Source organism: Quercus lobata, chromosome 8, assembly GCF_001633185.2.
Source record: "Quercus lobata isolate SW786 chromosome 8, ValleyOak3.0 Primary Assembly, whole genome shotgun sequence".
Classification (NCBI taxonomy): domain Eukaryota; kingdom Viridiplantae; phylum Streptophyta; class Magnoliopsida; order Fagales; family Fagaceae; genus Quercus; species Quercus lobata.
In genome coordinates, this window is record NC_044911.1 from 33,314,744 (window position 1) to 33,328,278 (window position 13,535).

The 13,535-nt window shown below is 33.3% G+C and overlaps 1 protein-coding gene across 1 annotated transcript; it reads left to right on the forward strand.

Moving 5' to 3' along the window:
- Positions 1–4,960: 4,960 nt before the first annotated feature.
- Positions 4,961–6,797, forward strand: LOC115957330 (sigma intracellular receptor 2-like). Its single transcript, XM_031075550.1, has 2 exons — positions 4,961–5,398; positions 6,352–6,797. Exons 1-2 carry the CDS (start codon positions 5,075–5,077, stop codon positions 6,529–6,531), a joined length of 504 nt encoding a protein of 167 aa, XP_030931410.1. The 5' UTR covers positions 4,961–5,074; the 3' UTR covers positions 6,532–6,797.
- The last annotated feature ends 6,738 nt before the right edge of the window (positions 6,798–13,535 follow it).

Genomic DNA, 13,535 nt, shown 5'->3' on the forward strand with positions numbered 1-13,535 from the left:
GCCTTACTTAACCAAGGTGGGATTCTTCCAGACCACCCTCGGGGTGGCTCTGATCGGATTTTACTTCTTCACTTACTAACATAAACCCTTCTGAAAGTGTTTATCCATCTTCGGGTTGTTTAACGTCCTCGAATTGGACTCCTGGCCCAATATATACATAGATATGGGCTCCCTGGCCTTTCACCCCCATAGTTAGTTTGAAACTATTTTGCCAAGTCTGGTTTTAGATTGCTATAGTGTTTCTTCCCTCTCCTTTTCGATTAGGGTTTCTCCTCTATTTTATACTATCATTATTCTTTCATTTTTACCGTCCACGTGTAAATTTAGATTGATAGTGCTGATACTTGTCCCATCAGCCCATCCCTAAAATCTTTGGGAGTAGCTGTAAGGTTAAAAAGCACTGTTCAGTTAGCTGCAGAGCATTTATGCGATGGTAGCAGCTTTCTCTTAGATATTTCAAGGTCTTCCTTTGTCCTGTTCCTTCTTAATACCTATCCTCTTCCATGGAATGGTCCGGAATGTTGCTTTTGATGGCAGACCATACCCTCTATCCTTGGCCTTACCCAACCAAGGTGGGATTCTTCCAGACCACCCTCGGGGTGGCTCTGATCGAATTTTACTTCTTCACTTACTAACACAAACCCTTCTGAAAGTGTTTATCCATCCTCGGGTTGTTTAACGTCCTCGGATTGGACCCCTGGCCCAATATATACATAGATATGGGCTCCCTGGCCTTTCACCCCTATAGTATAGTTTGAAACTATTTTGCCAAGTCTGATTTTAGATTGCTATAGTGTTTCTTCCCTCTCCTTTTCGATTAGGGTTTCTCCTCTATTTTATACTATCATTCTTCTTTCATTTCCACCGTCCACATGTAAATTTAGATTGATAGTGCTGATACTTGTCCCATCAGCCCATCCCTAAAGTCTTTGGGAGTAGCTGTAAGGCTAAAAAGTACGGTTCAGTTAGCTGCAGAGCATTTAATGCAATGGTAGCAGTTTTCTCTTAGATATTTCAAGGTCTTCCTTTGTCATGTTCCTTCTAAATACCTATCATCTTCCATGGAATGGTCCAGAATGTTACTCTTGATGGCAGACCATACCCTCTATCCTCGGCCTTGCCCAACCAAGGTGGGATTCTTCCTCAGACCACCCTCAGGGTGGCTCTGATCAAATTTTACTTATTCACTTACTAACATAAACCCTTCTGAAAGTGTTTACCCGTCCTCGGGTTTTTTAACGTCCTCGGATTGGACCCTGACCCAATATATACATAGATATGGACTCCCTGGCCTTTCACCCCCATAGTATAGTTTGAAACTATTTTGCCAAATAAGCACTTAGTGCTCTCATCATACAATAAAATTTCATTGGGATTTAGGTGTCATGATATTATTGTGACCTTTTTTTTTTTTTTTTTTGTTAATAAAGAAAAACACACTCAAAGAATGCTTGCTATAGTCCCGAAGTGAAGTGACAAAAATCAAAATGTTACTATAAGTTTTAACGCAAAATGCTTACAAACTAAAGTGACAATTGTTGCGATTTGTGTCACACCAATTATTCATAATCTATATATAATATAAAATGAAAGCATTTATCATATTGTTTAATTTTTTTAATGTTATCACTTAAACTTTTAAAATTTTACATTTTTCAAGTTGTTATTCTAATATATATTTTTAATTGAATTTAAATTACGTAAGAATTTCCTACAAAACCTTACATTTTTACATTCTATTAGACTCTTGCAACATCATATTTTTTGTTTTTAACATTGAAGTTGGACTAGTTGAAAAAGGAGGGAAGAAAAAGTATAGGAAAGATTAGAAAAATGTTGAGTCAAAAGGCAATCTCCTTTTGTTTGGTTTATATGAGAGAAAAGAAAATGACTAAAATTGAGAAAAAATAAAATGTTAAAATGTAAAACTCACCTTTTATGTTTCACCAAAATTAATTTCAATCCTTTAACTTTTCTTTCATTCATTTCAAGTTTCAAGTTTATTCAATTAATGTATCTCCATCAACTTTTGTTAAATATTGCAGTTAATTGTCCAAAATTTTGATTTTTTCTTCAAATTATTTAAATTTAAAAAATCCAATTAATAATTGAAAATATTTTCCATTTAAAAAAAAAAATTAACGGAAGTTGACAGAGAGACCTTAATTGAATAAACTTGAAACTTATAGGATTAAAATGAACAAAAGCATAGTTAGAAGATTGAAATTAATTTTGATAAAACTTGAGTATTGAGTTTTGCATTTTAGCCATAAATAAAATTCCCAAGCTACTTTCTTGATTTGCCCAAATTGGATGGAAATAATGAAAAAACAACCAACAACAACCAAGCGAGTAAGAGCATTCACATCAAGAATGCTAAAAAAACTAAAAAGCCAATTTAACAACCAACACACAAAAATACCCACTATATCAATTCTCTGAAATGCCAAAATTTTTTACACTCAGCTACATTGAGCTGTTATAGATAATAGCTCACTGTAGCAGCAAGTTAAACTAAAAATCAATTTTTTATTCCAACGTCTCTGTTTCTCTCTATTTCTCAGCTTAAGCTCCTCCCCTCCAAGGTTGAACCTCCATGGACAATCTCCATGAGCACACCACCACCTTCATGATGGGAATCTCTCTCTTTTAGTTCACGGCCAAACTCTTTCTTCTCTCAAGCTCCTTTTATTTTCCTTCTTGCTTTTTTTTTTTTTTTTGGCTTCCTGTTTGATTAGTGGGTTTGGGAATTGAAAATTGAGATTTTTTATTTGGGTTTCGTTGTCAAGGTTTGAAAATAAGAGATTTTTAGTTTGGATTTGTGTTTGATTTCAAAGTGAGTTTGTGTATGATATAGAATGTAATTTACAGCTATATTATTATTAATGTAATCTTAATTATATTATCTTATTACTAGACTCATTATATGCGCTTTGCACGTGTAATAATGCTCTTTTTTAATTTATTTATTTTTTTGGTTTAATGTTATAATGTTTTTTTTTTTTTTTTTGAAAGTGTTTAGTGTTATAATGTTTAAAAGTGATATATTGTATTAAAAAAAAAAAAAAAGGTAAGGTAACATAGAATAATATTTAAAAATGAGATTGAGATAGTGTTCTAAGTTTTAAGCGAAGTGGAGAAGATAAATGAAAAAACCTAAAACATAATTGAATTATTTGAATTCAAATAGATAACAAACACAGATAGGAATCAAACATTTGAATACGGAATAAGAATGAGTAGTTTTTACGTGAGGTAGTGAGTTTCTTTTTGAAGAAGTAATTTTGTATTTTTTTTTTTTTTGATAAACATAATTGAAGTATTTGAATTCAAATATATAACAAATACAAATAGGTATTAGACATTTGAATACAAATAAGAATAACGGTTTTTTCCCCCTTTTGTATGTGAGATAGTATTACTCTTTTAACATTTTTTGTTTTTTTGTAGGAAAAAAATTAAACTAAAAGGTATGTTATTTCATAATTTGTATGAGGTTATTTTGGTAGTTCAAAAATTGAAGACGAAACATGGGATTCCTCTTATTAGTAGTATAAATTATTGTTGTGAATTAAGGTTAGTGGGAGCACGCTCACATGAACAAGAAAGATAAAAACATCCACACATGACAACAATATTGAACATGGTTTGATAAACTCTAAGCCTACATCCATGAGCAATGCCAACTAAAATCCATTTTCAACGATATAAATTACAACCACTCTCAATCAAACCCTACAAACCAAATTCACAATTCCAAAATTCCAATGCACCCAATAACTCCTTCACAAAAAATAGACAAACATTCAAATTACTCTTTGAAGAAATTCACTCCATCTTCTTCTTAAGGGTTTTCTCTTTTCCCCATGTAGGATGTCCCTTTGGACAAAAGCCACCTATCCTTTGCAACATAATAGCTTATTTTAAGTGAGTATAGAAACTAATTTGGATTCAAAATCAAACACAATTTTTAATATAAAATGTAAATAATTAGCCAATTTTTTTTTTTAAAAGCATGTAACACATGCATATATATAGATTCATTTAAAATTAAACACAAATTTTATCATAAAAATATAAATGATTAGTCAAATTATTTTATTTTAAAAGTAAACGTAATTAATTATATTAAAATTCTTACCTAAATTTAATACTATTTATGATCATTTTTATTTTAAATTTTTAATAAGATAGAACGTGTGATGATTTTTGTTGTGTGGTGATTTTGTTTGAGTATATGTGATTGGTTTTTTTTTTCTTTTTTTTTTAAAAAATTTATTTATAAATTTTATAATTCATTAATATTAGATTCTTAGTATTTTGCATTCATTAATTCACTTGGCACAAAAATTAAAAAAACTTAAGTGGATCAAGACACAAACTTAAGTGGATAATTATGATGTAGTCCCCATATAAATTTAGACATATGGCGCAAAATTGCATTCTAATTTCAAATTCTAATTGAACTTTCCCTAAACTTTACCTATTAATATATATATATATATATATATATATATAAATTTAGGATATATGAATAAAATTTTAAATAATGTTAAACTATAAATTTCACCTTTAACTTTGCCTAAAATTCAATTTAGTCCTCATGTCAATATCTATTAGAAAATTGTCATTAAATGTCCTTAAATGAGACCCAAAAATGACGTCATTTTAGGGCTTATTGACGGCACAATTCTTATACAGAATGATTGAATTGAATAAAGTTGAATCTTAGATGACTAAATTGAACAAAAACAAATTCATAGAACTTAATTGATTTTTAGGTAAAGTTAAAGGATTCAAGCCTTGAAATAATTAAAACCACCACTAAAAAAGCAGCAACAAACTTGAAATGTGAATCTCAAAGTGGAACACCACACTTTATTTTCTTTAGAATAATATTCTATCCTTTGTGATATGGGCCAGCTGGATTCAAGAGCCCATGTAAATAGTAGACTCCGTTGAATTTTCAACGTTACAAGATCCCCATTTTGCTCTAGCTCACACAGATACAAATTACACAATCTCCAAAAAAAAGAAAAAAACAAAAAAGGAAAGAAGAAGAAGAACCTCAAAAATGGGTGCATTGCTGAAGCTGATAGACGCGGTGCTGTTTGTGTTTTTCATGGTGATCGCATTGGCAGCGCCACTGATAGACGCGCAGACGTGTCTTCCTCTGAGCTTGTTCCCTGACTTGCTCCTCGACCTCAAGAACTGGTATGCCCGCGAGTATGGAGACTATTTGGTAGCCGAGAAGCCCGATTTCTTCGTTGGGATTGTGTGGCTCGAGCTTTTTTTCCAGTGGCCGCTTGCTCTTCTCAATTTGTATGCTATTCTGGCTCGGAAGCCTTGGTTTAATACTACTTGCTTGATCTATGGGGCCTCTTGCTTAACTTCCATGGTAACTATTTCTCTTTCTCTTCTATGCTTTGTTTCGTTGGGTCCCCATAGAAAATAAAAAGTTGAATTTTTTTACTTTGTGAGAGGTGTTAGGTTCTAGATTTTAGCTTATTATCTGGTATGCTGAATTGGGTATGTTACAAATTTTCCGTACAGTAAATTGTTGGTTGGAGTCCCTGGGATCTGGGTTTCTATGGATATGAATGTTAAAGGAACATTACATATACTCACATGAAATAATTTCTGGTTTTGTGTGTTTGTATGTGTGTGTGTGTGAGAGATAGGCATGGTTTTGAAATTTGAAACTAAGGTAATGAATCACATTTTAAGTTTACTAGTGGTACTTAACTACCGATAAAAAAAAAAAAAAATTGTGGTACTTAATTATGTCAAAATACACACATTTTAGAGCAACTACAGCAGCTCCTCCAAATTTTTGTACTATTTGGAGAGTGAACAATTAAATTTACACATTTTAGAGGAAATAAGCGAGTCAAAAAAACTATGAAAGAAATTAGCTTTATGTGGTATGAGATGTAGAATAAAATCTAACAAAATGGTGAACTAATTTGAAAAGTTTAGATCTGATCATTCAGAAAATGTGGTTGGATAGTTCGATTCAACTCCATCCAGGATAGCATGATAATTTGTCTTTTGATTCCTCATTTTTTAGGCATGCCTCTGGGGCAGAAGCTATCACCTCCTCAATTGGTGAAGTGGCATGTATTGTGGCCATGGTAGTTTGTGTCTCAAATAGTTTTACTAATGATCCCAAAACTTGCTTGCCTAATCTTTTTAAAACTATAGTGGAATCTGGATATGGTTGGTTTATTGAACATCAAAGTCTTCTAGCTTACAAGCTAGATACATTTATACTGAACTTGTCACATATTACTTAGGAGTTAAGACTACCAATTCCTTTCTTCTTACATTTTGTGCTCATCTGAATTTCAGGTTACTATATTATCCGAACTAATGGGGTCTCACAAGGCGTCTGATAAGTTATTGATGATGTACTTCCCTTTCTTGGGTTTTGGTGTTTTAGCTATTCTGCGTGGTCTGATGCCACACTCTGGCAGGACTACTTCAACTATTGGCAAGAGACCTCTATTGGGTAGGAAAAAGAGGGTTTGAGATACTACTCAGAAACTCAAATTTTGTAACCTTCTTACCCTTTTTTGAGTGTGTTTGTTATCAGTTTGGTGATTTCCTGATTTAGGTGATGTCTTAACAAACAATTCATTGGCATTATTAGTTGGTTTAATTATCAAACCATATAAGATCTTGGAGTAAATTGAAAATGAATGGTTGGACTTGGAGTTTATTTTTTTGTATTTATTTTCCCCACATGATCCTAGAACTTGGTTTGCCTAATTGAGTTTCATTCTGTTTATCAACTATACCCTACGTTGCTTTTTTAACACCTAATTAATTGCAATTATTCTCCCAAGATCTGTGTGCTTGTGTTTACTCATGTGCATTTACATTTTGAGCTTGACCATATGAGAAATAGAATGGCATTTAGATACTCTGCAATGTGGATCTTTCACTCCCCTTTTAATTTCAACGAGGATGAAAGATCTTTGTACAAGAGAATGGCAGGTTTTACTAAAATAGAATTCCTGGGATTGTGCTAAGCAGAGTCCTAGCATGAGCAGCAGGGTCTCTCACAGCATGTTATTCTAAGCAGGAATTCATACCTAATATTATTGCTCAACCTCTCTATGAGAAATCAGAGCTTTCTCGATGAACCTATGACCATTACACCATTATGCAAGTTGTCTAATTTCTGAAATCTAGCTGTACACTGGTTGGCCTTTTGCTGTGATCATTTGGTCAAACTCTTTCTTGCATTTGAACATTGACAAGGAGGAGGAAAAATACTTCCTGCACTTTGCTGCCATTTTATGTGATCAAATTTGACGGATGAGAGATGAGCTGTTCTTCAGTGACGAGAGTGTGGAACTGTTACAGCTACCTAGATCTATCAACCAGAGTTATCCCGCTCATAAGTCAGCGTGGGATTCCTTAATCCTGCTGTTAGAGCACAAGCATAAATGATTGCCTCCCCCAAATGGATGGCTGAAGTTTAATTTTTATGCATCAGTACATGACAATGGAGTGTATTGTGCCACTGTGTATAGGGATTCTTCTGGAACATATGACATGCTTGGAGTCTTTGTCTTTGACAGCTTGGGATATGGCTGGAGAGTGGGTGGAAACAAAGGTGGCAATGGTAGTTGTCCCTGAAGCAAGGAGTTTAGGTCTCTCCAAGGTCATTTTGAAGATGTAAAGTAGGTTTGTTTTGGCAATAAAGGAAGACTCAACTAAGAATTGGGAAATAGAGGATGCCATTCATGAAGTTGAAAAGATTTTATCTTCCTTTTGTAATTGGTCAATTATTTTTGCTCCTAGATTAGTCAATAGAGTGGTTCCCAAACGTGCTATGTGAACTGTTGGTTTTAAAGCTCAGGAACTACTCCATCTCCTTTCTTCTGGGTTCATCCAAGAGGGGCTAGGCCCCTTGAGGTCTTTGTCCAGTTAAATAAAATGCAGGTTCTACTTCTATTGGTATTTTAATATTTAGTTTAGACTTTAGTAGAATTTAGTTTAGACTTTAGAGTAGCCAGGGGTCAACTCTGCACTTCGATTTTTGAAGTTGCCTGGAAAAGCTGTTGGCTGGTAGCCTAGGAGTAGTAGTAGTAAATTGTGTGCGTTTGGAAATTGTTAAAAATATGGATTTGCGTTTTGTTTTGTTTTGTTTGAAAATTAACCAGCTTTTAATTTTTGTAACACATTTATATAAAAAATTATATTTCTTTTTAATAAACATCATATATATTAGTTATAAAAAATAAGCAACATAGAAAATGGCTAGAGATTATCAATCATATTCAGGCAAAGCTAGGGAGTTTTTTTTCTAAGGGAGGTCAAGCTTTGAGAAATTTTTAATGGACTTCATTGAGTTGATTAACCATAAATTTTTGTATCAGTTAAAATAATCTTTTTGAGAAAGAAGCCGTGATTTCAGTTAAGTAAAAGTCAAATTGGCCTGAAATACAACGTTAATATAAGAAGGAATATCTTTCATCCACAATGAAAGACAGTTAAATAAAAGTCAAATTAGCTTGAAATACAATGTTAATATAAGGAGTATCTTCCATTTGTATTGAAAGACCTACGACATTTCTAGAGTTTATGATTTCTTCTAAATCTCCTTCTAGGATATATAATTGCTGATACACCAACTTCATGCACAAATTCAATGGCTCTTACGGCTGCCATTGCATTAACATCTTGGACCTGTTTAATAAAAAGAAATCTTTAACCTTTTTTTAAAGGTTCAACATCTTAAGTTCCAACATTTGTTACGAATGGTTTCCTCCACAGATTACTCACACTATAAAGCCTAAGTATTGAATTTTATAAGCTAGTTATAAAGCAAAATAAAAAAGAAACAAATTGTGTGAAGAATAACTGTAAAATACTATTTAGATAAGTGAAACAAAGTTAAATAATTAAGTAATTATTTTAGACCGCCACTGAACCACATGTAGTAAAATTGAAAAAACCTATAAAAAAAAAAAAAAAAAAAAAAACTACTAAAATATGAACAGTAGTATAGCCGTAAAACACATGGCACACGGTAAACTTTTTTTGTAGCTAAAAACAACACACTGTGATCCAAAGTAAACTACTTTACGCTTTAAATTTTTTTGGTTGGTTCTATTCTAAATTGAGGAGTAAATTGCAGTCTTTAGCAGTAACACTAGCTAACTGGATGAACATTGAGAGAGATATACCAGAGGTTGCCGATTTGGACTAGCGCAGGAGGTTGAAGCTGAGTGGACAACCAAGGACTTATATATGTAGTGATAGAGCCATAAAATATCTTCAGAGAGGGCCAAACTAAATATACATAAAATTTATTTGTAACATGATTTAACAAATGCTATTTTCTTACATATAAAAAAAATATTATATCAAGTGTGTGAGGGTCTGTTTGGATATCGCTTATTGCTGAAAACACTGTGGCAAAATAATTTTTAAATATGTGAATAGTGCCGTAGGATCCAGTTTTAAAGTTATTTTTGTTGAAAAAAGTTCTTGCGGGTTCCGTGAACAGTGCACGGGACCCACACAAAAAACGCAGATGCGCGTCTGCTTTCCTTTTCAGTGCAATCCAAATATGCACTTACAGTATTTAGGTGTTTTTTTTAGGTTCATTTTTCAAGATTTTGTCATATGGATTTTTTCTCACGGGATGGAAGTGTATTTTTTAGTTAAGTAATCACATGGCTGAATCTTAAGAAGAGACCTAAGGAACAACACTTAAGATACTGTATCTAAGTTTTGTCCATATATATAACATTAGAGTTTAAATTATGTCTGAAGGTTTATGCCACCAATAATACAACACCTTATCAACATTTACTAAAAAAATTAATTACAACGTGCTACACATAATCCTATTTCACAAATCAAAATCTCAGCTCCTCTTCTATAGTTCAAGAACTAAGAAGAAGCACGCCTAGGCACCCCACCACCCACGCCGAAATATGCCACCAAACGCTGCAATATGCCACCACAAGCTGGCCAATTCGTTGCCGTCGCCGTTGTCCTATCTATTATTCCACTCTCCACAACAACAAAAACAACATATGATGTATATGGTTTGATTGGGGTTTGAGGGTATGATTTTCTGTGGGTTTGAATATAGGTTGCTGAGTTTGATGGTGTAGATAGTTTGGTGTATACCGTGGCTTAGGGTGGCAATGGGTTAGTGACTTGGTGGTTCATTGTGTGCACAAAGATGGAGATTGGATTGGTGACTTTAGGGTTTGATGATATCCAAGACTTATAGTTTATTCAACATGATCTGTAAAATAATGTAGTACTCTTAAGATGGGAGTAATAAGTTTCTCTGGTGCAACAGGAACACGCTTCCTAGATTTCAGTAGAAGTCTTGTCCCTTCTTTTGGAAGGAGTTGTGTGTTTCCTTGGAATAACAAGTTATTCCAAGGCTAGTGGGTTTTGTTTTTTCTGGGGTTTGGGAAACAGATATCAATTAGAGCTTCGCCTTTTGTTCCTTCAAGAAAAGCAGTACTTTCCGTTCAAAGTTTTTACAAGACGAAGTTGGGAGTATCTTTGAAGTCAGGTGTTCATGAAGTTGGGAGTATCTTTGAAGTCAGGTGTTCATGAAGATGGGAGTAGGACTGAATCGGTGAAGGTGAACCACAAAGCTCAGGTAACGGCGCATGGTCTAGCGGCGGTGCTCAACACTGTGAATCCAAGGGACGCTATGAGTGAGCAATTAATGGATGAAGCCGTTAATTTGGATGCTCCAGAAGTAATGCATACAGTAGGGAAACGTACAAAGGGTGTAATCAATGTCTCATTATCAACCCCACAATTTTCGGGTAATCATAATATCAAGAATCAAGGGGCAGTTTTTTCAGCCAAAGAATTTGATGACAGAATAAATGAGATTGATTCAGAGATGGGAAAATTTGATCACATTAACTGCATGACCCAACCAACCAATATTTCCCAAGATATCTTAAGTGAGGCACGTGAGAAGCATGTGTTAGCCAAACCACAATCCCAACGGCAAGTGTTTAATATAGTCAATATTCCAGACAAGGAAAAAAGCGCAACAACAACAATGAAGGGTAATGAGCCAGATAAGTCCAATCAGCCTCTACACCGTGCCATTTGGAAACCACCTCCATGGCTGATCCTAAAGGTGAACTCTGATGATGCAATTTTCTGGGAACAAAATTCTGTGGATGTTGTTTTGGATATGGGAGGTGGATTAGTGTTGTTTTGGAGATCGACTATTGATGTAATTGTGGAGGGTTCAGGCACAAATTATATTGATACAATGTTTCAAGAAGAAGATAGGGCATGGATTGGAGTGATCATCTGAGAATGCCAAGGAAAAGGCTTGGCACACATGGTCGGAATCATCCCTCTCCCCCTAATTGTCATAGAGCTTGAAACTTTGGCTATATTGAAGACTTTACAGTTTGATGCTGATTTGAGTTTGGAAGATGTCACCCCAGAGGGAGTTTCAGAGATTGCAATGAACGCTTTGAATGCAAATTCCCAATCTTTAGAATCCTTTGGTTTACTTAGTCGTGATGTTAAATGTTTTGCAAGTCTATTTCATTGTATTAGGTTTTCACATGTTCGTAGAGAAGGATTGTTGTATTCTTACATTAAGAGAAACGACAATGGGATTGTTCATAGTCTGGCTAAAAATGCATTATGCATACTAGATTTTCAAGTATGGATGGAAGATGTCCCATCTCATATTGGTTCGATTTTACAATTGGATGTAGTTGTTTTTTATTAATAAAATCCATACGTTTCTTTCTAAAAAAAAAAAAAAACATTATCTGTAAAATTTTCAATTAGGTCACTTTTGAATTGCTCTATTTTAGAGGAAATTTATTGTATTTTTTGTTGTATTTTGGGGTTTACATGAAATAGGTTTTGTAAATTTCATTATTGGTGTAATGTGTAAACGAAGGGGTTTACGCCACATCCAGGCACAATGTAAACTCTTAACATTAATAAAACTAATGGATTTTTAACTCATATACTTGAAATCCACATTCATTGTTTCTTCTAAAAGGAAAAAAAAAAAAAAAGTCTATATCTCTAATTTTCTATATGAAAAATTAAAAAAAGTAAAAAATAAATAAAGGAAGATTTTAATAAAAATATTTACTTATATGTATATATATTTTATACAAGGAGAAATTATAAGATCCACATGGTGGACAAGTGATGTGGTCCACTATTCTACTAAAAAACTTCCATTTATTTAAAATTGTTAATTAGAAAAAAAATTTAAATAGAAATTAATTACTGACTTAGCAATTTTAAATAAGTGGAAGTTTTTTAGTGGAATGGTGGACAAGTGACGTGATCCACTAGAGGATTTTATGATTTCTCTTATATAAGATAGAAATTCTAATCTACTCTAATCTAAGTATATATGTGTGTAAACTCTTTCCTAGAGACTTGAACCCTGGTTTTTGCTCTCTACACCAGAAAAACACTTATACTTGTGGAGTGACCATCGCACTAAGGGTGTGTGGTGGTTACTTATATGTTTCTAAAAATATGCTATTGTGGTATAAAAGTAATTAGAGAGGGAAAAAGAAAAAGTGCATTAATAATATATAAACTTTTCCATTTTTATAAAATATATTAAATGCACTTTAAATTAATGAGTTATGTATGGTATAAGAGTAATTAGAGAAAATAAAAATAATGCATTAGTCATCTATATAAATGTGTTACATATTTTTAGTAAAAATTAAGGAGGGCCATTATTTAAATTTACATATACTTTTTTTTTTATTACCAAATTTATAAGAGGGAGGGGGAATTTTTGAAAAGTTAGGAAGGACCCTAGCCCCCCTCCTTTCGCCTTTGGACTCATGGTGAGTAGGGGTGTCAATTCGGGTTAGCGTGTCGGGTTCGTGTCGTGTCAAGGTAGGGGTATTCGACTAAATGGCTCAACCCTAACTCGACCCATTTAATAATCGTATCATGATCCTTCAACCCTAACCCGACCTGTTAATAAGGCGGGTTGACCTGACCCAACCCATTTGACACGCTTAATAAACGAGTCGTGTTGGGTTAATACGAATGTAACACAACCCATTTCAACCTGCATAATATTAAATATAACATCCATCTAAAAATAATTTTTTTTACATCTCAAAAAGCAGTGCATACACTTCTAGTTTTTAACTCACATTCAAAATAGTATTTTTTCAACAAAAATATAACATTCATCTAGAAAATAAGTTCTTTACATTCCAAAAAAAGTGCATAAGCTTCAACACAAATTCAAAATAACTAAGTTTAACAAAAATAAAATAACATAGTTCAAAAAAAATATATAATATCCTTGAAACTCGTTAAATGCTAAGTATCAATATTGAAAGAATTTGAGTAAACAGTATACTAATCTGAACTATGACCACGATTATCATCCATAGACTCTTTGTTAATGTCCAAATTCATAACATCTTCCACAAGCTCATCCAATTTTATTTGTGCAAGTTCTATGCCAAAAAAAAGAAAAAAAAGAAAAAAGAAAAAAAAAGTATTAGTAG

What these genes read in the sequence shown, in the direction of transcription:
- LOC115957330 (XM_031075550.1), top strand. Translation starts at nt 5,075, where the DNA reads ATGGGTGCATTGCTGAAGCTGATAGACGCGGTGCTGTTTGTGTTTTTC. An exon ending in CCTCTTGCTTAACTTCCATG is followed by an intron (nt 5,399 to 6,351) that starts GTAACTATTTCT and finishes TCTGAATTTCAG; the next exon opens with GTTACTATATTATCCGAACT.